Source organism: Pseudophryne corroboree, chromosome 2, assembly GCF_028390025.1.
Source record: "Pseudophryne corroboree isolate aPseCor3 chromosome 2, aPseCor3.hap2, whole genome shotgun sequence".
In the NCBI taxonomy this organism is placed as follows: domain Eukaryota; kingdom Metazoa; phylum Chordata; class Amphibia; order Anura; family Myobatrachidae; genus Pseudophryne; species Pseudophryne corroboree.
This window is the reverse complement of record NC_086445.1, coordinates 730,872,925-730,896,883: the sequence shown is the minus strand read 5'-3', so window position 1 is coordinate 730,896,883 and position 23,959 is coordinate 730,872,925. Positions and strand designations below refer to the sequence as shown.

The 23,959-nt window shown below is 45.7% G+C and overlaps 1 protein-coding gene and 1 non-coding gene across 4 annotated transcripts in view; both read right to left on the bottom strand.

The window, feature by feature from the left end:
- Positions 1 to 6,483: 6,483 nt before the first annotated feature.
- The window catches only part of SLC16A1 (solute carrier family 16 member 1), a 55,711-nt gene continuing 38,235 nt past the window's right edge, over positions 6,484 to 23,959 (bottom strand). For all 3 annotated transcript variants that reach the window (XM_063955393.1, XM_063955394.1, XM_063955392.1), the window contains 2 exons: positions 16,863 to 17,723; positions 6,484 to 8,607 (listed from right to left, as the gene is read on the bottom strand). In XM_063955393.1, the coding sequence (XP_063811463.1) occupies positions 8,351 to 8,607; positions 16,863 to 17,723 (1,118 nt within the window). In that variant the 3' untranslated portion in view covers positions 6,484 to 8,350. The remainder of the gene's footprint in view (positions 8,608 to 16,862; positions 17,724 to 23,959) is intronic.
- Positions 12,517 to 12,630, bottom strand: LOC135054199 (U5 spliceosomal RNA). Its single transcript, XR_010243416.1, has one exon. It is a non-coding gene; the product is annotated as a U5 spliceosomal RNA (small nuclear RNA).

The following is a 23,959-nucleotide window of genomic DNA, read 5'->3' as shown; positions in this document are numbered from 1 at the left end:
ACTATAGATAAGCTATATCCATGGCTCCACCTAGATTCATCACTTTAGTCACAGTCAAAAAAATCAGTAAGATTTGTTTGACATGATCTCCCCCCAGTGAATCCATGCTGTTTGGGATCCTGTAAATTTCCAGATTTGAGATAATCTACAACTCTTTCTTTTAAGAGGGTTTCCATCAATTTCCCTACTACTGATGTAAGACTCACTGGTCTGTAGTTGTTTGCCTCTTCCTTGCTTCCACTTTTGTGCAGTGGGACTACGTTTGCTCTTTTCCAGTCCTCTGGAATTACTCCTGTAGCTAATGACTGGTTGAATAAATCTGTCAGTGGTGCTACCAGCACCTCTAAGTTCTTTTAGTATCCTTGGATGTATCCCATCTGGCCCTATTGATTACTCCACTTTCAGCTTTGAGAGTTCTGTTAGGACCTTCTCCTCTGTAAATGTACTGGTTTCATTTTCCTGAATATCCCTGCAACTTAACTGTGGCCCCTTTCCCTCTCTTTCAGTAGTAAATACTGAGCACAAATAATTAAGATAATCTGCTATTACATTGTCTCCCTCAACAAGACTCCCAGTCTGTCTTTAGTTTTATTATTCCGCCTTTTGTTTTTCTCCTTTCGCTTTATATACCTAAAAAAAAAAGTTTTGCCTCCTTTGCCCACTGACTGGGCCATTTTCTCCTCAGCTTGTGCCTTCGCACATCTGATCACCTTCTTAGTCTCCTTCTGTCTAACAAGATATATCTCTTTGTCTTCATTATTTTGTGTCTGCTTATATTTCCTAAAAGCAATCTTTTTTGCTTTCACAATATTTGCTACTTCTTTCGCAAACCACACTGGCTTCCTTTTCCTTGTGTTTTTCCTAACACTTTTGATACAAAGGTCTGTTGCCTTTAATATTGCACATTTTAATGTTTCCCACCTCTCCTGCACTGCTTCCAAATTCCTTCACTCTGCCAAAGAATCGCTTACACATTTTCCCATCCCTACAAAATCAGCCTTCCTAAAATCCAACACCTTTGTTTTTGTATGGGATGAGTCAGTCTGTCTTTATGCTGAACCATACTGCTTGATGATCACTGGATCCCAGGTTTTCACCCACTTTTATGTCCGATATTGTCTCCATTTGTAAGTATTCCGTCTAATATTGCATCTTTCCGATATTGCATCTTTCCTGTATCCAGGAGGGAACGCACAACCAGGTGTAGAGCTTGCGCCTTCAACAGGTCCGAAGGGATAACCATTGTGCAGAACTGGCGAGGGGGATGTCTCTTGAAAGAGACTGCGTACCTGTGAGATGACTTCTCGCACCCATGCATCTGAAGTGGTCTTTAACCAGACCTGGGTGAATTGCAGAAGTCGGCCTCCCACCCTGGGATCCCCCAGGGGGAGGCCTGCCCAGTCATGCAGCAGGCATGTCTAGTTTGGAAACAGGCTGACGGGCAGCCCAGGATTATTTTGCTTTGTGCTTAGTGGTTTTGGGAGCATGAGTTTGTCTCAGGTATGCCTGACCTTTTTCTTTCCCGTGAGGTCGAAAGGAACGAAAGGTGGTACTCTTTGCCTTCTGTGCAGAGGATTGGTATTCAGGAGAAAGGCAATCTTAGCAGCCGCTAAGTCAGTTACGATCTTATTCAGATGCTCCCCTAATAGGATGTCTCCCTTAAAAGGGAGTACCTCCAAGGTCTTTTTGGAGTCCAGGTCCACCTTCCATGACCTCAACCACAGAATTCGGCGAGCCAGGATGTACGCAGTCGACGCCTTGGCCACCATAACACCTGCCTCAAAGGCCGCCTCCTAAATATAATGGGAGGCGGTGGTAATAGGAGACAGATAGTCTGGCAGTGTCAGATATATCCTGAGACAGCTCATCCTCTATTGCCTGAACCCATGCTTCAATTCCTTTTGCGGCCCAGGAGGCTGCTATAGTGGGTCTATGTAAAGCACCTGTAAGGGAGTAAATAGACTTTCGGCTTCCCTCCACACGCTTATCTGTCGGTTCCTTCAGTGAGGTGACAGTGATGACAGGCAGAGTAGATGACACCACAAGACAGGTGACATGGGAATCCACCGGCAGTGGATTTTCCCACTTTTTACACAACTCAGCGGAGAGAGGATCATGAGCTAGCATCTTTTTAGACAGGGAGAATTTCTTTCCAGGAGAAGACCAGGGTTCCTGATGTAGGTCTACCAAATGGTCAGAATGTGGCAAGAATACTTTAGCTACCTCCTGACGTCTAAATTTATCAGGTTTCTAAGACGCAGTAGTGGGACCTACATCATCATCGATTTGTAGAATCAGCTTAATAGCCTCCACTAGGGTCAGGGACATCAACTTGCGTTGTAGTTTCCTCATCAGAAGCAACTGTATCAGTGTCCGACGTGTCAATATACTCCCCATCCTCATCAGAAGTATCATCTGAGATATTAGTGGATTGTGAGGAGGCGGCCCGCTTAGATGACCCCTTGACTGCAGCGGGACGTTGGGTAGGTGTTTTTTCTAACAAAAGATTGATTCAATTGTTGTATCTGGGTAGGCAGAGTATCCACCCGGGGCAGATTATCCATAGGGACAATATGTTGCTGCAATGGCACAGGAGGTCCCATAGGGGACGTAAGGCGTGCCACAAGCGTACTAAGCATATTTGAGAACGCCGCCCAAGGTGGCTCCTGCTTGGCTACAGGAGCAGCAGGCTGACTGGGAGATGTATGGCACATATTATACAGACCATCAATCAAAGCTTCCCCCTCAAATCCTTTGCGCATGCGCTGCATGATGCAGGAGCGTCCGTGGATTTCCTGCCCTTTGCATTAGACATTTTAGTCAATGTAACCAGAGCGTATGAGTACGATATTGCCAAAGTACAATACCTGCGAATAAATCCCCTAGTATGCGACATCGTACACAGTATACAACACCAGCGTCTAAATCCGGTACTATGTGACTGTGCACACCGTACACAACACCAGTGAATAAATCCGGTATGATGTGACTGAGTACACAGTAGAATACTCTTAGTGGTAAATACTGTGAAACACTATATACGAGACTCTGATGCACCTAGTCCCCTCGGGTACAGAATACAGTGATAGCTATAGCTTGTGATAAACTGAAAGTGAAATTCACACAGCAGATACAGGCACACACAGTCACAGTAACAATGCAGATAATTATTTTAGTTAGACAATAAAATTGCACTGGACTAGTATATATATGTGAATACTCGTACAATATATTCTGGCAGAGATACACTTGTTCTTAACTAATGCGGTCTTAAAATGACATGTAGAATATTTAAGTGTCTGTAGAATCACAGCGCTGATAAATCAGGAGGATTTACAGAGTTGACCTTGCCCTGCAGTTCCGGAGACCAGTCGCAGCTTCTCTTATAAGATGGTGCCCAAAGTCTCAGTCAGGGAGTGAGGGAGAGTGTGAGGCAGCTCCAGGGCGGGAACACCAGCAGTAGATGGCAACCGGAGCTGGGAGAAGGGCTACAGGTCAAGTGCCTTATCCCCTATGCTGGTACTCACCCCCGGGTACTATGGAGCCTTATTAAATTGGATAATGTATTATCTGACCTGTGCTCCCCTGTCCTGGTGGATATAGTGGGGTCCCTGCTCATCCAGTGTCCATTCCAGCGTCACGGTCCATCTCCTGAGACCACGACTAGAACGCGATTCAATGGCGGGTCCCGCCTGGGTGACCCTCTTACCCTCCTCCATTAGTAGCGGCCACGCGATCCAGGAGAGCATCTGAGGTGGTGTGCCTAGGAATCGGAGCGTCTCTGTCGCAAGGACCCAGGAACAGAGCCAGCAAGAGTATGCAACGCCGCTGAGGAGGTGATGGAGCAGTATGTCACCCTGACATATGAAGTGCTGCAGCCCTTGGTTGTCTAAATTGCTTTTTCAGGGCTGCCTAGCACAGCACCCCCCACTCCCCCCCCAGTTAAGTGACCTGCTTTAAGCAGGCACCAACTCTAAAACTGAGCTCACAGTGCCTGCTGGCGGGGTTATATAGAGGAGGCCCTGCAATGCATCCCGAGATAGTCTAAAGCAGAGGTTCTCAAACTCGGTCCTCGGGGGCCCACACAGTGCATGTTTTGCAGGTCTCCTCACAGAATCGCAAGTGAAATAATTAGCTCCACCTGTGGACCTTTTAAAATGTGTCAGTGAGTAATTAATACACCTGTGCACCTGCTGAGTTACCTGCAAAACATGCACTGTGTGGGCTCCCGAGGACAGAGTTTGAGAACCTCTGGTCTAAAGCTTTATCCTGTTGGTGCCCCTGGATCAGGATCCATCTCTACACCCCCGATGTATTCCCTGTGGAACACAGTGTACCCTGCTGCAGAAATATATTTTAGTTTATTTCTTTTCAATTTGTATATATCTTCATCATGGAAGTAACCAGCATCTTGGGCAACATGGATAGCATAGTGAGTGTGTGCCACTGATCACACCAAGGGAATCAAAGTGGTCCCAGACACCCCTCACTTCAAAACAATTGAGGTCCTACATCATGGGTATTCAACCTGCAGCCCTCCAGCTGCTGATTGACTACACATCCCAGCATTCCACCCTGCCTCAGTTCTAGCATGCCTTAATAGAAAAAAACTGACAGGGCATGCTGGGATATGTAGTTCCACAGCAGCTGGAGGGACGCAGGTTAAAGGCCCATGTCCTACATAAATGTTTCTGGGTCCCATCACAAGTTATGCTCAAGTTCACCACATGCCCTACACAAATTATACACTATGGAAAGTAACATTCATTTTCAGTACAGATAATGCTGCTAAATACATTGCTTTGATCTCACAGACAACAGGTGCAGTGCTGGGGCAGAGGGGGCGCTAAGGGCAGGCAGCAATTGAGACACTGATTGGGGTGGGTAGAGGTAACCGATTGTACAGTGCTGGGGACAGATATTAGTTGGTGGTTGAGATAGAGAGGGGGTTAAGGATGGGCAGTTTAGGAATTGCTATGAGCAGGAAGCAGCTGGTAAGGAAAAAGGGCATGCAGCAGTTGGTGTAGGGAGGTTGTAAGGGGAGATAGCAGCTGGGGCAGTTCTGGGGGGAAGAAGGGGGTAGGGGCAGTGCTGCTGGTAGGGAGAGGGGGGGGGGGTGTAGATAGCTACCGGGAACAGAGTAGTTAGCAGAAGGGGCAGTAATCACCTTCTTCGGCCAATTGGGAGCCCCCCAGTCCGGTTACTGTTGTCCACCTCTAGCTTGAGCTACAGCCCAAACTTGTCCTTCAGCACCTGCGTAGAGCTGTAAGAAGGAGTCTGGAATGGAGTGCAGGCTGCTTGAGGGATCCAGCACCACTGACATGATGGGGGTAACCATGTTGCTGCTGCAGCCGGGTGGGTAACTTGCAGGGTTGTTGACAGAGGTGTGGGGAGGCCAATCGCAGGCTGTTTTATCAATCCCGGGACTCGGGATTTCTGGTGAGAATGTTGATATATGCCTTAATGAGACAAGTCAAATGCTCAATGCCCAACACGGGTAATAAAATGCAGCCTTGTCAGGTAAAGGTAACCCACTCTAAATCCAAAGGGTCAAAGGCATGACCAATTAAAGAGATACAGGACATAAGAGTGTAATACAACAATTAGATCCAATTGTTAAAGCCAGGGTCGATGCCATTGCGTTTCATAACTGCCCAACTACATCTAAGTCCAGAGTCAAATAGCTTGCCAGAGTCTAACACAAACCCAGTAACTTGATCAGCTAAGTGGGACACACTGTAGGTGTGTAAAAAGACTGCAGAGTTTAAAAGGATATACTTGCCCAGGCATGAAGCTCTTCTGATTAGGCTGGACAATTTTGGTGATAAAGTCGATTCACTAGAACAGCATCCAGAATCTTAGCAAGGAGGAAGATATGACATCATGCATCTTGAAATGGTCTCTTTTTCCCAGTTTCATAATAGCCTCAGACATTGGTTATGGGTAAAGATGCACCCATTAATATAATTTAGCAAAGTTATACAGGAATATATATTTTATTAATTTTTTATTATTATTATTTTTTTTATACAGAGGCATATAGGATACAATTGGAGCTTTATTATTGGAAAATGGATTGCCATACCAACATCTTCCTCAGTTATGGGAGCTTCCTAAAATGTAACAGAATCCTAAGCTAACATAATGCGATTGAGTGCAGATAGAATAATTGAAAGCTTTAATAATTTACCTGTATGCTATTAAAACCCATATATTATTTGATGCTATATATTGAAGCATTGCAGTTAATAGTACGGATCATTTTTCTCACAGCAGTAATCAATACTCAAGAATAAAGCCCTTTGTGTGAAAGAAAAGCAGAACCACATATTCAAGTCCAATGAATGCAGAGATGTCTTGGGCACCTAGCATTAGCAGGAATCTCTGTTATACTGATGAGCACTTCTGCATTACACTTCTCTGAGAGAGAGTGTTCTAATTGACAATAATAACCTTTATACACAGGCTGAAACTGCTAGAAAACCCAAAAAAAAATTTTTTATTTTATTTAAAAAACAAAGTTACATAAAGTACATAAATCTTCCCAATGGGCTCAAACCAAAAGTGAAACATCAATTCCATGTTGTTGGCAATGTCCTGCTACTCTGGCAGTGAAGCCAGTAACCACAACAGAGATTTTACCAGTTACAAAACTGCTTTAAAGCATTTTCTTCTTTATTTTAGAATGGAGGAAAACATGTAATAAATAGAATTGTTCATATGTATGGGATGTTACAGGTACTAGTGAAGGCACAAATAACTAAAAACGGGGTGGATGCAATTACAAAAAAAAAAAATTCTGCCCTATTAAAAAAAAAAAAAAAAAAAAAGGAAGTGGGTGGGGTGGTGTAGGGAAAATAGAGCTCCCGATTCTCTTAAGCAGCGCTTCTGGATTAGTCTGCTTTCTACAATTTACACACAACACTTTATTAATGGTGGATTAAAAGAAACAATTCAAATCTACAAATAATGATGTCAAGTATTGATCATTTCAGCCCAAACTAGTAAACTGGCAAGCAGTGTTTTTACAATAAAGTCCAACAGCACAAAATAAAGGATCTGTGGATCTCAACGTTAGCAGTACATGTGAACACATGGCCTACACCTGTAAAGTCATCTAGCATTCCATAACCTGGGAGTTTGGCTATTTGGCATGTAGGGAAGGAAGTTGGCATTGTCATGTATTAATTGAGGAATGGGGGGGGGGGAATAAAAACATACAACATATTCTTATCAGAGTCCAGAATTGCCTAATGAATTTCCTTTCATTGGCTTCAGGATAAATACAAATAACAGATAATGTTGTCTTTTAACACTAAAATTCAGTATAAAAGAGCCACGGTGATCAGTTATATCTGAAGTATTATGAAAGTGTGAGAAATGTAATAACCAGAGATAACAGGCACATAACACTTTGAAGTTCTGCCTTGATTTACCAGATAAAACAAAATCAGTCAAAATAAAACATTGTTTTGATCAATGCAAAAACATCACTAAACAACTTAATAGTTACTGCTCTATCAAACTAAAAAAAAATAAAAAATGAGTCCTTTACATTGTGGGATATTAATACAATAAATTAAAGACAAAAATAGCCTCTCATTGAAATTTTCTTGGTGTGATCATGGCTGAATTGATAAAAGTTAATAAGTAAGCTTTTACAAGGTCTGGAACCGTAGAGAAGAGGTAGGGCACGAATGGGATTAGAAGAGTTTATATTGGTGCAACAGCCATGTCAGGCTTAATACTGTAAATGCATACCAAAATCTACACATCTTAAAAAGAGACCCACACAGCTTCTTCATTAAAGGTTATTAAAATATATTAAAATAGATCAGCTTCTCTGCCATAATTCTGAAGCCTGTCCTCAAGATCCATGAGAAGAAACCTCACAAGCAGAGATACCAGTTCTTGATTCATTCTAGCAGCATCTCATCCAATGGAAGACAGAATCCAAGCGTTGGATGGACTAAGTTTTTTCCCACTTGTTCCTGTTAAATACAATCTTCCAGTGGGTGGCAAATGCTTGGCCACACTTAAGTCAAATACAAAAATAAAACACTAGAAAATAGAAGCCTACATTTGAATAGAGTTAAAAATGGTTTGTGAATAAACAGCATTATTAAGGCACGTGTTCACATTCATACAAGAATTTAAAAAAAATAAAATGCAACATTAACTTTTTCTGATGTAATATTTTTGTAAAACAGCTAGGGAATTTAAAAAAAAAAAAAAAAAAAAGTTTCAAACGAGGCTTAAAAAAATAAAATCTATTGTAGTTTGGGAAGAATGTGCAGTTTCAGGGTTTTGTGGACTTTATCCACCACACAGCACTAGTTTTACCCCAGTCTCATATGTGGCTCTCTTCTTCTTTCACGACCTCATCAGAATTCTGGGGAAGAACAGACAGTTCATTGTTGACCTTGTTTTCCACTTCACCACCGTTTGCATCTAGGTTGTGTTTTTTCTCTTCTGCTTTCTTCTCCCTTGCTACAAGTCTGTAATGAATTGTCATACCAATAAAAAGGTAAACTGAGGCAATGATCAGTACAATCCCACAAGCTTGATAGGTGTACTTGTAGTCTCCATACATGTCATTTAATCTACCTAAAATAAAAAAAAGAAAATAAAAAAGAAAGGAAAGTAAAATTAGAACAAAAATGTAAATAAGTCAGAAAGCAGAGACCCGAAAATAGGATTTTGGTACTTACCAGGTAAATCCTTTTCTTTGAATCCATAGGGGGCACTGGAGTACTCTTGGGATATGGACGGGCGTAGCCGAACAAAGGCACTGAATATTCAAATTTAGGACTCTCCCCCCCCTCCATATCCCCGAGTACCTCAGTGTACTCTCTCAGTGTTTTTTACTGAGCGAACAGGAACGATATAGAGAGGTTGACAATGGAGAATACCTATAACATAACGGACAACAACAATGTTGACCCATAACCTTACTGTCAACTAAACAGTTGACACCATAACCGATAGAACTTTATAATTTGAACCAATCGGTGAAAATGTGTTACCATAAGCTCCTCTGAGCTTAATATCAATCAAGTAAAACTTGTTACCCTAAGCTCCCTTGAGCTTAAAACAACCCCGGTAAAACTGCTCTGGGTGGGCGTCCAGTGCCCCCTATGGATTCAAAGAAAAGGATTTACCTGGTAAGTACCAAAATCCTATTTTCTTTATCATCCACTAGGGGTCACTGGAGTACTCTTGGGACGTACCAAAGCTTCCCTCGTGGGCGGGAGAGCTGTTTGATACTTGTAACAGTAGGCAGCCCAAAGCTAGATGCTGATGGCGCCACCATTCATAACGTGTAAACGTGCACAAACGTGGTGCACTAAAGGCTATGTAGCCGCGTCGTAGACGCTCCACGACCCGCTGGGTCTGACATTCCCACAGAACCTGTGGGATGAGCTATTACTGACGTAGCCGATTGTAACTTAGCCTTAAAGTAAGCCTGACTTGTAGTCATTATTATTATCCAACTGGATAATGTCTGCTGAGAAACTGGCTAACCCCAGTTGGCAGTATCATAGAGAACAAACAACGTATTCATATCACGTACTGTAGACGTTCGGGACATATATAAACGCGTAATGCGTGTACCACATTCAGAATTCTAGAATGTGCTGTCCACACAGGAACAATATTGATGTGAAGGATATGAAAGCGGAATTCGTCCGAAACTCTGCTTTGTCATGAGAAAACTCAAATACGGTGGCTTGGAATACAAGGCACCCCAATTATGAAACCAAAACCCTTGCCGAAGCCAAGGCTAGAAGAAAAATGTTTTCCAAAGTGAGAAACTTAATTCCCCTTTGTTGTAAGGGTTCAAAATATGAAAACTGGAAGAAATCTGAACCCAACCTCAAGTCGCCTGGCGCTGTAGGTGGGATAAATAGAGTCTGAACTTTGATGACACATTGTAGAAAGATGTGTACAGACGCAAATAGAGGCAAACGTTTTTGAAAATAAGTTTACCACACAGATACCTGCACTCTTAGTGCAGATCAACACAGTTTTCCATCCCACCCCGTTTAACAGAATACGGGTAACCTGAAGGATGATGTTGGAAACCTCCGAGGTTTACAAGCTATGTAAGCACACGAACTTTTGTAATAATGAGCTGCCTTAAGCGGCTTACTAACTTGTAACAGGGTTGGTATAACCGATACTGTAATGCTCTATTTCTTAAGAGGGTGGTCTGAACCCTCACCCCGTCAACCGCAGCTGCGGTACATAGGTAATAGGTACATAGGTAACTATGGGTAAAAGAACGTTCCCTGATGTAACAGGTTGGACGTATTATGAGCGGGCCAAGATCGTGTGCAAGTATTCCTTGGAAATTCGAGAAGCAAACTTCTCCGAAACCCATGAGATACCACCAGTATGACTGTGACGAACTGTCTTATGATCCGTTTTGGCAACGGAGAGAGCAGCGTGGCGGAGCCAGATACACGATGCTGAATGACCACATAAATGTGAGAGACTCCACCGCCACTGCCCTTGTGATCTGTGTTGTACACATACTGAGCTTTTGTAATTGTGGCGAGATGCCATCATGTATACTTGAGGGTAACCCCCTTCTGTGGACTCACATATGAAACACCTCTGGATTTAATGTCCAGTTTTCAGGATCCAAATTCTGACGGTTGTGATCATCTGTCTAACAGATGTCCACTCACTGAATGATCTCTTGACATTTTCACATAATGGTGTTCTGAGCCATTGAGGATTTGAGTTACCTGCCGCATTGCCATGCGGATTCTTGGTTCTCCCTGGTTGTTGTGTATGCAACTGCCGTTGCCTTGTCTGACTGCCCCTGGTTAGACTGAAACGAATCATGTATTGCATTGTAAAATGCACGGAGTTCTAGGACATTTATCGACAGCAAACTGTCGTGATCCGTTTTAGAACCTTTGTCGCTGATTTTAACTACAAATCCTGACCCTCTGCGACTCTCGTCCAGAGTATATGCACCCTTGTACCTCTGTGGGAAACGCGAGTGAAGGGTGGCGAACTAAATTGAACACACATCTTTATTCTTAATAGGTGAATACACCAATGTACTGCTAGTGTGCGTGTTTTGCACTAATTACTAGATGTACATTTGTTCTTGCTGGTGTAGTAGGTAAAATTATAATCTTACCTAGGAATTGACATCATTTAGTGTCGAACTTGATCTGCTACCGCAGTATACCTTAGTAGCGCAAGTTAGAGGAACTTTGTTGAGACAAAATTCTTATGAGCAAATCATCTAAGATAGAGAAACTCTGTTGAGACAGAGTTTTTATGTGAGATGAGCTATCATCCCAACATCACTTTGGTAAATACCCGAGTCGATAAGCCACGGTAGACCTGAAATGGTTAATGGTTGTGGCGATTTGCAAACGCTAGAACCTGTGATGAACAAACCGGAATGGGTAAGTACGCATTGTGAAGATTAAATGCAATTATGCAATTTTGTGGCTCCAATAAGCAAATACTAACCACAAAAATTCCATTTCCTATTGATATTGCGACGGAGCTGTTTGGTTTTGCTCAAACAGAGGGGAATAAGTAACTCTGACTCTGTTGGAGTACTACTGCCTGGTTTATAAACCAGCAAAGACTAAATGGCAACCTGCCCAAACCGTTCGACAGAGGCCGTTTTGTCCTTTAAGCTGTAAATAGCTGAGACATGCATGAGTTGAAGTCATGAAACCTCGCAAACGTAACATGTAAAGACGCGCTTCCCCAACTGTAAAAGAGGTCATCAAACCACTGGCTTGCTGACTGTAACGTCCGGTCGTTACAAGGCGTGACTGTTTCTTATAAAGGGATAAAACGCCGTTACAAGTATACTGTATGCGGTAATGGCTGAATATCATAAAGGGATAAATATATCAAATTTAGGAGCAAACAAGCTCTGGCCTTGTCGCGCTTAACTAGCGACAATGAAAGTAACCGGCGTTAGCAGAAGCTTTACAGATATACTCTGCAGCTTCTTTTAACCGTGATCGTCATTGTTTCATACATAAATTCTAGTGACCCAAATGTATCCTGGGTTTTTATAATGTTTGACAGAAACGCATCTAGCAATGGCGGATCGCGTTCTTTTGGAAACGATTATGTATGGTTGTCAAAAAACCCCGCACTATCTGAGTGCTGGACTAATGTACCCTTCTCACTCGTAGTTATCGGTGTGAGATTTGACATAGAATCGTGCATTAATATTATAAGACCAGTGAAATAAACCCTCTGGTACCCAAAGGGAAATTGGCCCTTTGGAAAGACTGTCTTTTGTTAGAGCTGGCGGAGTCATTCCGAGACTCCGATGTTACCGCTCTTTTAATTTGAATTGCCAATGTTAACATAGGATTCTGTAAAATTAATTTTAGTCTGTACTAGAGCCTTACTCGCTATGTAGACAGACACCATAATATGCAACAGACAGACACTTGCACGACTTTGTGTCATATATATTATATATTATATATATATATATATATATATATATATATGTTATTGCTGAACAGCATATTCATATGAAACTCATGCTTGTTTCTCTCTACGGAAATCTTTAGTAAAAAAAAAAAAAAAAACGAAAGATTTATTCGATATGAAGAGAAACCAAAGTATTCTTTATGTGAAAAGCAGTTCACATGGGCATATGAAACCCGAACCAAATTCCTACTAACTCCCCTGCGCCTCTGGTGGCTTAGAGATGTAGGGCAGGAATGTTCTAGAATTATGTAGAAATACAGATTACATGGCGGGCAGGAATGTTCTAGAATTATATAGAAATACAGATTACATGGCTAACTTATGTGAAACCTGAACCAAAAAATTCCCACTAACACCCCTGCGCCTCCTTGTGGAGTAGAGGTGTATGGCCGGAATGTTCAGGAATTATAAGCTGGAAAAACAGCAATGATTAAAATGGCCCTAATGCCATGCTTTCACAGAAAATCACAGTACAGGTTACCTGCTGCAGTATTAATATAGGCTTAATAGCCTATTATACAGTTAATATAGGCTTAATAGCCTATTATACAGTGATAACACAGGTCTAGGTACAGTAAAATACCTGCATTTAGTTAGCCTTCCATTAACATGAACACTGCCTGCAGTGAATTTTGTTAACAGAAAATACCAGGAAACATGGTTAAAAAAAAATGCAATAGGTTATTACATTGATAGCCTATTCATTACTGTTTAAAAAGCTGACCAGCCTATTATTAACCCATGCAGCCTTGCTATATGGTGCTGCTGCTATGGGCATACTCCCCCTCACCCCCCCTGCAGCTGCGCTGCTTGTGAGGTAGTCTCCCCATGCTACCTGCAGCGGACGGGAGAGCCGGGGAGCGCTGTGTGCAGCGGACGGGAGAGCCGGGGAGCGCTAAGAGCGGCCGGCGCCTTCTCATATCAGCGGCGTGTGGTGTCAGCGCAGGAAGAGCGGCCGGCGTCTGTGAGTGACGTGCGGCCGCTCTGTCTTAGAAAGCGGGTAGAGTGGCTGGCTCGCGTAGTTCAGCGGGGCATATCAGTTTCAGCGGTGGCAAACACCCACACAGCAGGGCGGCAGCGTGAGCTGACCGCCCTGACACCCCACCATACCTTGCCGCACTTACTGTAAGCTACGTCCTGCTTGTGACGGGCTTTCATCCTGGCTGTGACGGGGCTTTCTGTAAGCTCCGTCCAGTGTCAGACCCTGTGATTTTTATAGCGGCTGGGCATAGCGCGTATGAGCTCCCCCTGCTGTGCAGCCGGACGGAGCTCAGTATGAGCGCGAGGCATTAACCCCTACATAGCGGGGCGGCAGCCTGCGCTGACCGCCCCGTTTCCCCAGCCTACCTTTATGATCCAGCTTCAGTGATGTGACTCATGGCTGTGACGGGGCTTCTTCTGTGTAAGCTCCGTTCAGCTCTGTAGTCCTGGCTGTGACGGGGCTTCTATGTGTAAGCTCCGTTCCAGTCAGCTTCCCAGTGATCTATGGCTGCGACGGGCTTCTTCTGTGCAAGCTCCGTCCAGCTCTCTAGTCCTGGCTGCTTGTAGGAGCAGTGGGCTGTCTGTGGCTGTGAGGGTGCTCTTTGTGAGGATCGACACGCCATGCTGTCTGTGGCTGTGAGGGTGCTCTTTGTGAGGACCGACACGCCATTCGCTGCCCGTGCAGCGGCACTATCCCGGACCCATGTTTTTCCAGAAACTGGGAAGGGATGTGCTAAGTGTAAAAATAAAAATTAAAAATAAAAATCCAAGTGTGGTTATACCACAAGCCGATGTTAGTGTTTTTTCGGTGCTCACAGCACGGAGAGAGTACACTGAGGTACTCGGGGATATGGAGGGGGGGGGGGGGGAGAGTCCTAAATTTGAATATTCACTGCCTTTGTTCGGCTACGCCCGTCCATATCCCAAGAGTACTCCAGTGACCCCTAGTGGATGATAAAGAAATGATATTACTACAATGAGTGCATTGCCTGCAACTTATAAAAATGGCATGAACCATTGATAGTTAGGTGATGCTCAGTGCATTTGACCACAAATAGTACGAGGAAGGAAGGGAAAGGAAAGGAAAGGTGTATATATGTATATATATATATATATATATATATATATATATATATATATATATATATATATATATATATATATATATATATATATATATATATATTACATATACATACACACACACAGTGTTTTTCAACAGGTGTGCAGCGGCACACTAGGTATTGCCAGGTGTGCCGCCATCGCCCGCGATGCCCGCCGCCGCCCACCAGAGACCAGCCACTGCCGCCGCCCAATGGTGCCCTCCGGCGTTATTAGAGACCCGCCGCTGCCGCCGACCGGAGATGCCTGCCGCTGCCATTAGTAACCAGTGCATGGGTAGCACAGCGCTGCTCACACGGAAGTGCAGTGCTATGCTACCCAGGCCGTCACATTGTCTTCCCGCCCGCTGCTGCTCCTGGCTCCGTGCTGCCTGCTTCCACTTCTCCCCACTGAGAGGGAAATATTCCAGGTTCCCTTTGTACAGGTACTGTATATCTGCATATTAAAAAAATATATATATTAATCTGTGTAATTACAGTTGGTGGGGGGCAGGCAGGCAATGTGTGGAATTACTGGGGGGGGGGAAGGGGGGAGGGAGGAGCAGGTGTGTAAAATTACTATGGGGGCAGGTGTGTATAATTACTATGGGGGCAGGTGTGTGACATTATTATAAATCTGTTTTAGTACAGTGGGAGCTAATGTGTAGCATTACTGTGGGGGCAAATGTGTGGCACTACTGTGGGGGGGGGGGCAATGTGTTCAATTACTGCGGGGACCAATGTGTGTATTTTATCCCCGTGGGGGCCGATGTGTGCAGTGGTGCCGCGGATGGGTGCGTAGGTGTCCGGAGCCACCGTGGGTGGGGGAGGGTGCGGTGGGTGGGGTCCGGGTCCGCGAATGGGACCAGGAGGTACTGCGGGTGGGGGAGGGGCGGGTAATGCTTCTCCTCCTGGAAGCAGCTAAGCTGCTGTCCTCCCTTTGTCAGTGGCTCTCCCTGAGACTTGCACAGCAGCCAGTAACTATTGTTAGCGCTGGTGTCCCAACGCGCCGCATTACAGGGAAAAAGATGCACTCAAACTACAGCTCCCAGCAGGCCTTAGCACCGGAATGCTTTGGCGCTAAGGGTTGCTGGGAGCTGTAATTTAGTGCGTCTACTTCCCTGTAATGCAGCGTGTTGGGACACCGGCGCTAACAATAGTTTCTGGCTCGCAGAACGGACTCGCTGAATCAATGTAAACGGTGAGAGTGCTGTACAGTGTCAGGGACACTGCACACCCACTGCACTGTCACCTTTTACATGGATTCAGCATCCAGACATTACCCTCCACGATATCACCCACTCTATCAGTTACATTAGCCATCTCGGGTCTCTCAGGCCAGGTCCTCTGTTGAGTCCTCTGGGCGCGGCTGTGGCGGGGAGGCACGTCTGTGACTTCACGCGCAGAGGAGGCTCCGGGGCTCAGAGTATGAGGCCATGAAAGCCTTCTGCTGCGCCGCTTTCATACACATCTATGCCGGTGGCCGCAGCAGCTTTTGTTCCACCTGCGCCACGGCTAGGGAGTGGGGACTGTTGATGCCGGAGGGGGCAGGCGGACTGGCAGCAAGACATAGGGAAACAAAAAAAACAAAAAATCCTTTTACTGCAGCGTCCCATCTACAGCGCAGGAACTTGCTGCATCTGCAGCGGCATACTCTCCAGCTGTACCTTTTTGGCAGGTACAGTACTTTTTTTTTTTTTTTTTTTTAAGGTCTGTACCGATTTTTGGCTCTCCAAACTTCCATTGAAAGTATAGGAAAAGTGGCGTGGCCACGCCACTTTACCCGTGGCCACGCCCCCTTTGCGAATTTGTAGCGATTTTTATGTGTAAATTGTTGGAGGGTATGTTGCTGCAGATGCAGTGGGCCTATTTTGGGGGGTGGGCCTGGAGCTGCAGCTCCATCAGCCCCATTGTTAATCCTGCTCTGGGAACACACAGCAGCCAAAGGGCAGAGCCTCCCATTGGATGTAATCTGGGTGGGAGGGAATTTCTCGCTTAATCAGCTGTGGACTGGGTGTGAGAGACCTGCCACTAACCCAACAAGAGCTCTTAGCCACGCCCAGCGCGAGAAACACAGGCACAGATATAGATAGAAAGCTTGCAGTCAAGAATACCTTTATGATGGTAATAGTTTTTAGCCACTTTATGGTTAACTTAAAAAACAAACACGGGGGGCAAGCCAGAATTATACATAGAAGTGCATAGACAAAGTACAATTTCTAATGTTTGGTAAAAACATGCTAACACTTATAATTTTAGGCAAAGTGCTACAAGGTTTTACTTTACCTAGGAGTGGTGGTCCAAGGAGAACAGGGCAACATTCCACAATTGTTACCAAGCCAACAGCACTTGAAAACCTCTGTGCACCAACCAAATCCATCAAGGTTTCAAAAAGGACGGAGCTGAGCCAACCAAAAGCAAAGCCAAAAAATGCAGCATAGATGGCAAAGCCAACATAATCTGACGACATAGGAGCCAGCAGATGACATACCCCATTGTAAAGAACGGCTACAGCAAAAAAATACTGCACCTTGGGCCTCACCCATTTGGTGTTTGCTACAATCCCCATGGAAGGTCTTGCAACCATGTCTACAAAAGCAAGGATGGAGAGCAAAAAGGCAGCAGATTCATTGGAAATATTTTTGCTTTTTGCGTAATTGCTGAGAAAGACTAAAGGTGCAAAAAGTCCAAAGAACATGATTGTGTGCCCGGACAGGTAAATCAGGAATCCCCGATGGGTAAAGAGAGACAAATCCAAGAATTTGTTGATTGTCTGATAGAACGTTGGCTTGGTTTTTGCCTTGCCATCAATTAAGTCTTTGTTGGCATCCGCATCTTCTTTTGAGATGCATTTTCCAGCTTCCTCCAATACTTCCTTTGTCGCCTTCTTTTTCGAATCGTCAGGCTTTGGTCCAATAGGACGCATCAAAGATCCAGCAACACAGCAATTAAGCAGAAGTCCACCCAAAATTAAAAAGCTTCCTCTCCAACCAAATATGCTATAGAAGTACTGATTCATAGGTGCTAGTGTTGACAGAAATACAGGACTTCCTGCCATGGCAAGTCCATTAGCAATTGGTCTCTTCTTGTAGAAATATTTGCCAATCATTGTCAAGGCTGGATTCAAGTTAAATGCAAGACCAAAACCTGAGGGATAAAAATAAAAGCTGTGTTCACAGTTTGTAATAAATACACAAAAACAGTTCAAGGAGGAAGAAAGTCCCAGTTAGTAAGTAGAGTTTAGTTTTCTATGAAATAGTGTATTGAATAGGTTCACTTATACAGTATTGCGGGCAAGTAGCTCTATTCGCAGTTATTAATTTTAAATCAGACATGTCAAGCTCGGGGCCCACAACCCATACCTTTGTGGCCCAAGTTTACTATTTGTAAAACAATGGAATGCGGCCCACCACTGCCAGATGAGTGCCTGTTGACCCGTCTGACTGGGCAGCATTCACCATTCTGCACATGCGCGAGAAGATATAGATGAGGAAATGTCCATATTTGAGGGGGGAGCTGCTGCCTTTACAGATCTCTGCCCCCCACCATATCCCGCCTGCTCAGCGCTAGTCACAAGGGTGTGTGTGTGTGTGTGTGTGTGTGTGTGTGTCCTCAGCTGCCCTAATTGCAGGAGGATTCGTCTGGAACCCGGATAGAAAACGAAGAAGGTGAATTGGAGGGGGCTAGCACAGGAGGCTATTCAGGTTGGAAGCCGAATAGACACAGGAGGCACAGAGGGCTTGTGGCTGGAGGGGACACAAGGAGTATGGACAGAGGTGGCCTGAAAAGGACACATTTTACTTAGGGGGGGGGGGGGGGGGGGAATAACAACGCTCCCAACTCGCACAGATATGTGGTATTATTAATATACAGAGGAGTGGGGACCGCACAGTGATACGAGGGGGAATACCACAGCTCCCACTATTAAAGTTGCTTTCATCCAATAATTAACATCTCTGATTATACTTTGTTTTTTTCGAATAAACCTTTCAAAGTTGCATACAGAACTTTCTTGGGCCCACACAGGACTTAGACCTTGATTATTCGGCCAAGTTGGGATTTAGCGTTTGACATGTCTGTTTTAAATGGTCAGTTACGACAAATGCATCACTGACAGTGTAGATAAATAATAAGAATTTACTCACCGGTAATTCTATTTCTCGTAGTCCGTAGTGGATGCTGGGGACTCCGTAAGGACCATGGGGAATAGACGGGCTCCGCAGGAGACTGGGCACTCTATAGAAAGATTTAGGACTATCTGGTGTGCACTGGCTCCTCCCCCTATGACCCTCCTCCAAGCCTCAGTTAGGAACTGTGCCCGGAAGAGCTGACACAATAAGGAAGGATTTTTGAATCCCGGGTAAGACTCATACCAGCCACACCAATCACACCATGTAACACGTGATAGGAACCCCGGTTAACAGTATGATAACAAATGGAGCCTCTGAAGAGATGGCTCACAACAAAACCCGATATTTGTAACAATAACTATGTACAGGTATTGCAGACAATCCGCACTTGGGATGGGCGCCCAGCATCCACTATGGACTACGAGAAATAGAATTACCGGTGAGTAAATTCTTATTTTCTCTGACGTCCTAGTGGATGCTGGGGACTCCGTAAGGACCATGGGGATTATACCAAAGCTCCCAAACGGGCGGGAGAGTGCGGATGACTCTGCAGCACCGAATGAGAGAATTCCAGGTCCTCCTCAGCCAGGGTATCAAATTTGTAGAATTTTGCAACCGTGTTTGCCCCCGACCAAGTAGCTGCTCGGCAAAGTTGTAAAGCCGAGACCCCTCGGGCAGCCGCCCAAGATGAGCCCACCTTCCGTGTGGAATGGGCTTTTACAGATTTAGGCTGCGGGAAGCCTACCGCAGAATGCGCCAGCTGAATAGTGCTACAAATCCAGCGCGCAATAGACTGCTTAGAAGCAGGAGCACCCAGCTTGGTGGGTGCATACAGGATAAACAGCGAGTCAGTCTTTCTGACTCCAGCCGTCCTGGAAATATAAATTTTTAGGGCCCTGACTACGTCCAGCAACTTGGAATCCTCCAAGTCCCTAGTAGCCGCAGGCACCACAATAGGTTGGTTCAAGTGAAAAGCTGAGACCACCTTTGGGAGAAACTGAGGACGAGTCCTCAATTCTGCCCTATCCATATGGAAAATCAGATAAGGGCTTTTACAAGACAAGCCGCCAATTCTGAAACCCGCCTGGCCGACGCCAGGGCCAACAGCATGACCACTTTCCACGCGAGATATTTTAAATCCACAGTCTTAAGTGGTTCGAACCAATGTGATTTCAGGAATGCCAAAACCACATTGAGATCCCAAGGTGCCACTGGGGGCACAAAAGGAGGCTGAATATGCAGTACTCCTTTGACAAAAGTCTGAACTTCGGGCAGTGAAGCCAGTTCTTTTTGGAAGAAAATCGACAGAGCCGAAATCTGGACCTTTATGGACCCCAATTTGAGGCCCAACGTCACCCCTGCTTGCAGGAAGTGCAGGAATCGACCCAGTTGAAATTCCTCCGTCGGGGCCTTCATGGCCTCACACCAAGCAACATATTTTCGCCAAATGCGGTGATAATGTCTTGCGGTGACATCCTTCCTGGCTTTGATCAGGGTAGGGATGACTTCCTCCGGAATACCCTTTTCCTTCAGGATCCGGTGTTCAACTGCCATGCCGTCAAACGCAGCCGCGGTAAGTCTTGGAACAGACAGGGACCCTGCTGCAGCAGGTCTTGTCTGAGCGCAGAGGCCAAGGGTCCTCTGTAAGCATCTCTTGAAGTTCCGGGTACCAAGCTCTTCTTGGCCAATCCGGAACCACGAGTATGGTTTTCACTCCTCGCCTTCTTATTATTCTCAGTACCTTGGGTATGAGAGGTAGAGGAGGAAACACATAAACAGACTGGTACACCCATGGTGTCACTAGAGCGTCCACCGCTATCGCCTGAGGGTCTCTTGACCGGGCGCAATATCTTTTCAACTTCTTGTTGAGGCGGGACGCCATCATGTCTACCTGTGGTTTTTCCCACCGGTTGACCAGCATTTGGAAGACTTCTGGATGAAGTCCCCATTCTCCCGGGTGGAGGTCGTGCCTGCTGAGGAAGTCTGCTTCCCAGTTGTCCACTCCCGGAATGAACACTGCCGTCAGTGCTAACACATGATTCTCTGCCCATCTGAGAATCCTTGTGTCTTCTGCCATCGCCATCCTGCTTCTCGTGCCGCCCTGTCTGTTTACATGGGCGACCGCCGTGATGTTGTCTGACTGGATCAGTACCGGCTGGTTTTGAAGCAGGGGTCTTGCCTGGCTTAGGGCATTGTAAATGGCCCTTAGCTCCAGGATATTTATGTGAAGAGAAATCTCCTGATTTGACCACAGTCCTGGGAAATTTCTTCCCTTTGTGACTGCCCCCCAGCCCCGAAGGCTGGCATCCGTGGTCACCAGGACCCAGTCCTGTATTCCGAATCTGCGGCCCTCTAGTAGATGAGCCCTCTGCAGCCACCACAGCAGCGACACCCTGGTTCTGGCCGATAGGGTTATCCGCTGTTGCATCTGGAGATGGGACCCGGACCATTTGTCCAACAGGTCCCACTGGAACGTCCTTGCGTGGAACCTTCCGAATGGAATTGCTTCGTACGAAGCTACCATTTTTCCCAGGACTCGTGTGCATTGATGTACCGACACTTTTCCTGGTTTTAGGATGTCTCTGACCAGAGATGACAATTCCTCGGCTTTTTCCAGTGGAAGAAACACTCTTTTCTGGTCTGTGTCCAGAATCATTCCCAGGAACAGAAGACGTGTCGTCGGGACCAGCTGTGACTTTGGAATGTTTAGAATCCAGCCGTGCTGTTGTAGCACTTCCTGAGAAAGTGCCACCCCCACCATCAACTGTTCTTTGGACCTCGCCTTTATCAGGAGATCGTCCAAGTACGGGATAATTAAAACTCCCTTCTTGCGAAGGAGTATCATCATTTCGGCCATTACCTTGGTAAAGACCCTCGGTGCCGTGGATAACCCAAACGGCAGCGTCTGGAACTGATAGTGACAGTCCTGTACCACAAATCTGAGGTACTCCTGGTGCAGAGGGTAAATAGGGACATGCAGGTACGCATCCTTGATGTCCAGGGATACCATGTAATCCCCCTCCTCCAGGCTCGCAATAACCGCCCTGAGCGATTCCATCTTGAACTTGAACCTTTTGATATAAGTGTTCAAGGCTTTTAAATTTAAGATGGGTCTCACCGAACCGTCCGGTTTCGGTACCACAAACATTGTGGAGTAGTAACCCTTTCCTTGCTGAAGGAGGGGTACTTTGACAATCACTTTCTGTGAATACAGTTTTTGAATAGCCACCAACACTGCCTCCCTGGCAGAGGGAGTTGCCGGCAAGGCAGATTTTAGGAAACGGCGGGGGGGGAGACGTCTCGAATTCCAGCCTGTACCCCTGAGATACTACTTGAAGGACCCAGGGATCCACTTGTGAGAGAGCCCACTGTGTGCTGAAAAACCTGAGACGTGCCCCCACCGTTCCCGATTCCGCCTGAGCAGCCCCAGCGTCATGCTGTGGACTTACCGGACGCAGGGGAGGACTTCTGCTCCTGGGAACTAGCTGTGTGCTGCAGCTTTTTCCCCCTTCCTCTGCCCCTCGGCAGAAAGGATGAGCCTCTAGCCCGCTTATTTTTCTGGGGCCGAAAGGACTGTACTTGATAATACGGTGCCTTCTTTTGCTGTGGGGTAGCCTGTGGCAAAAAAGTCGATTTCCCAGCAGTAGCTGTGGAAACGAGGTCTGAAAGACCTTCCCCAAAAAGTTCCACCCCTTTATAGGGTAAAACTTCCATGTGCCGCTTGGAGTCGGCATCACCTGACCATTGCCTAGTCCATAACCCCCGTCTGGCGGCAATGGACATAGCGCTCATTTTTGATGCCAGCCGGCAAATATCCCTCTGTGCATCACGCATGTATAAGACCGCGTCTTTTATATGGTCAATCGTTAGCAAAATATTGTCCCTATCCATGGTATCAATGTTTTCCGACAGGGAGTCGGACCACGCAGCAGCAGCCCTGCACATCCAAGCTGATGCAATAGCGGGTCTCAATATAATGCCAGTGTGTGTGTATATAGCTTTTAGGGTACTTTCCTGCTTTCTATCAGCAGGTTCTTTTAGGGCGGCCGTATCCGGAGACGGTAGTGCCACCTTCTTTGATAAGCGTGTCAGCGCTTTATCTACCCTAGGGGGTATTTCCCAGCGTGACCTATCCTCTGGCAGGAAAGGGTACGCAGCCATTAACCGTTTAGAAATGATAAATTTCTAATCTGGGGAAGTCCATGCTTCCTCCCACACCTCATTTAGTTCGTCAGATGCAGGAAAAACTACTGGTAGTTTTTTCTCACCAAACATAATACCCTTTTTTGTGGTACCTGGGGTATCAGAAATGTGTAATACATTTTTCATAGCCTCAATCATATAACGGGTGGATCTATTGGAGGGTACACTCGTCGTCTCATCATCGTCGACACTGAAGTCGGTATCCGTGTCGACATCTGTATCTGTCATCTGAGGTAGCGGGCGTTTTACAGCCCCTGATGACATTTGAGACGCTTGGACAGGCACAAGCTGAGTAGCCGGCTGTCCTATGTCGTCAAACCTTTTATGTAAGAAGCTGACACTGTCACGTAATTCCTTCCATAAGTCCATCCACACTGGTGTCGACCCCGCAGGGGGTGACATCACATTCACAGGCATTTGCTCCGCCTCCACATCATTATCCTCATCATACATGTCGACACAGCAGTACCGACACACAGCAGACACACAGGGAATGCTCTTACAGAGGACAGGACCCCACAAAGCCCTTTGGGGAGACAGAGGGAGAGTATGCCAGCACACACCAGGGCGCTATATAACACAGGGATATCACTATACAGAGTGTTTTCCCATATAGCTGCATAATATATATATATATATATATATATATATATACACACACATATACATATACATATATATACACATATACATATACATATATATACATATACTGCGCCTAAATTGTGCCCCCCCCTCTCTTTTTTACCCTCTCTGTAGTGCAGGACTGCAGGGGAGAGCCAGGGAGCTTCCTTCCAGCGGAACGGTGAGGGAATAATGGCGCCAGTGTGCTGAGGGAGTTGGCTCCGCCCCTTTTTCGGCGGGCTTTCTCCCGCTATTTTATCGTTTCTGGCAGGGGTTAATATACACCTATATAGCCTCTGGGGCTATATATGGTGTTAGTTTTGCCAGCCAAGGTGTTATTATTGCTGCTCAGGGCACCCCCCCCCCCCCAGCGCCCTGCACCCATCAGCGACCGCAGTGTGTGGTGTGCATGAGGAGCAATGGCGC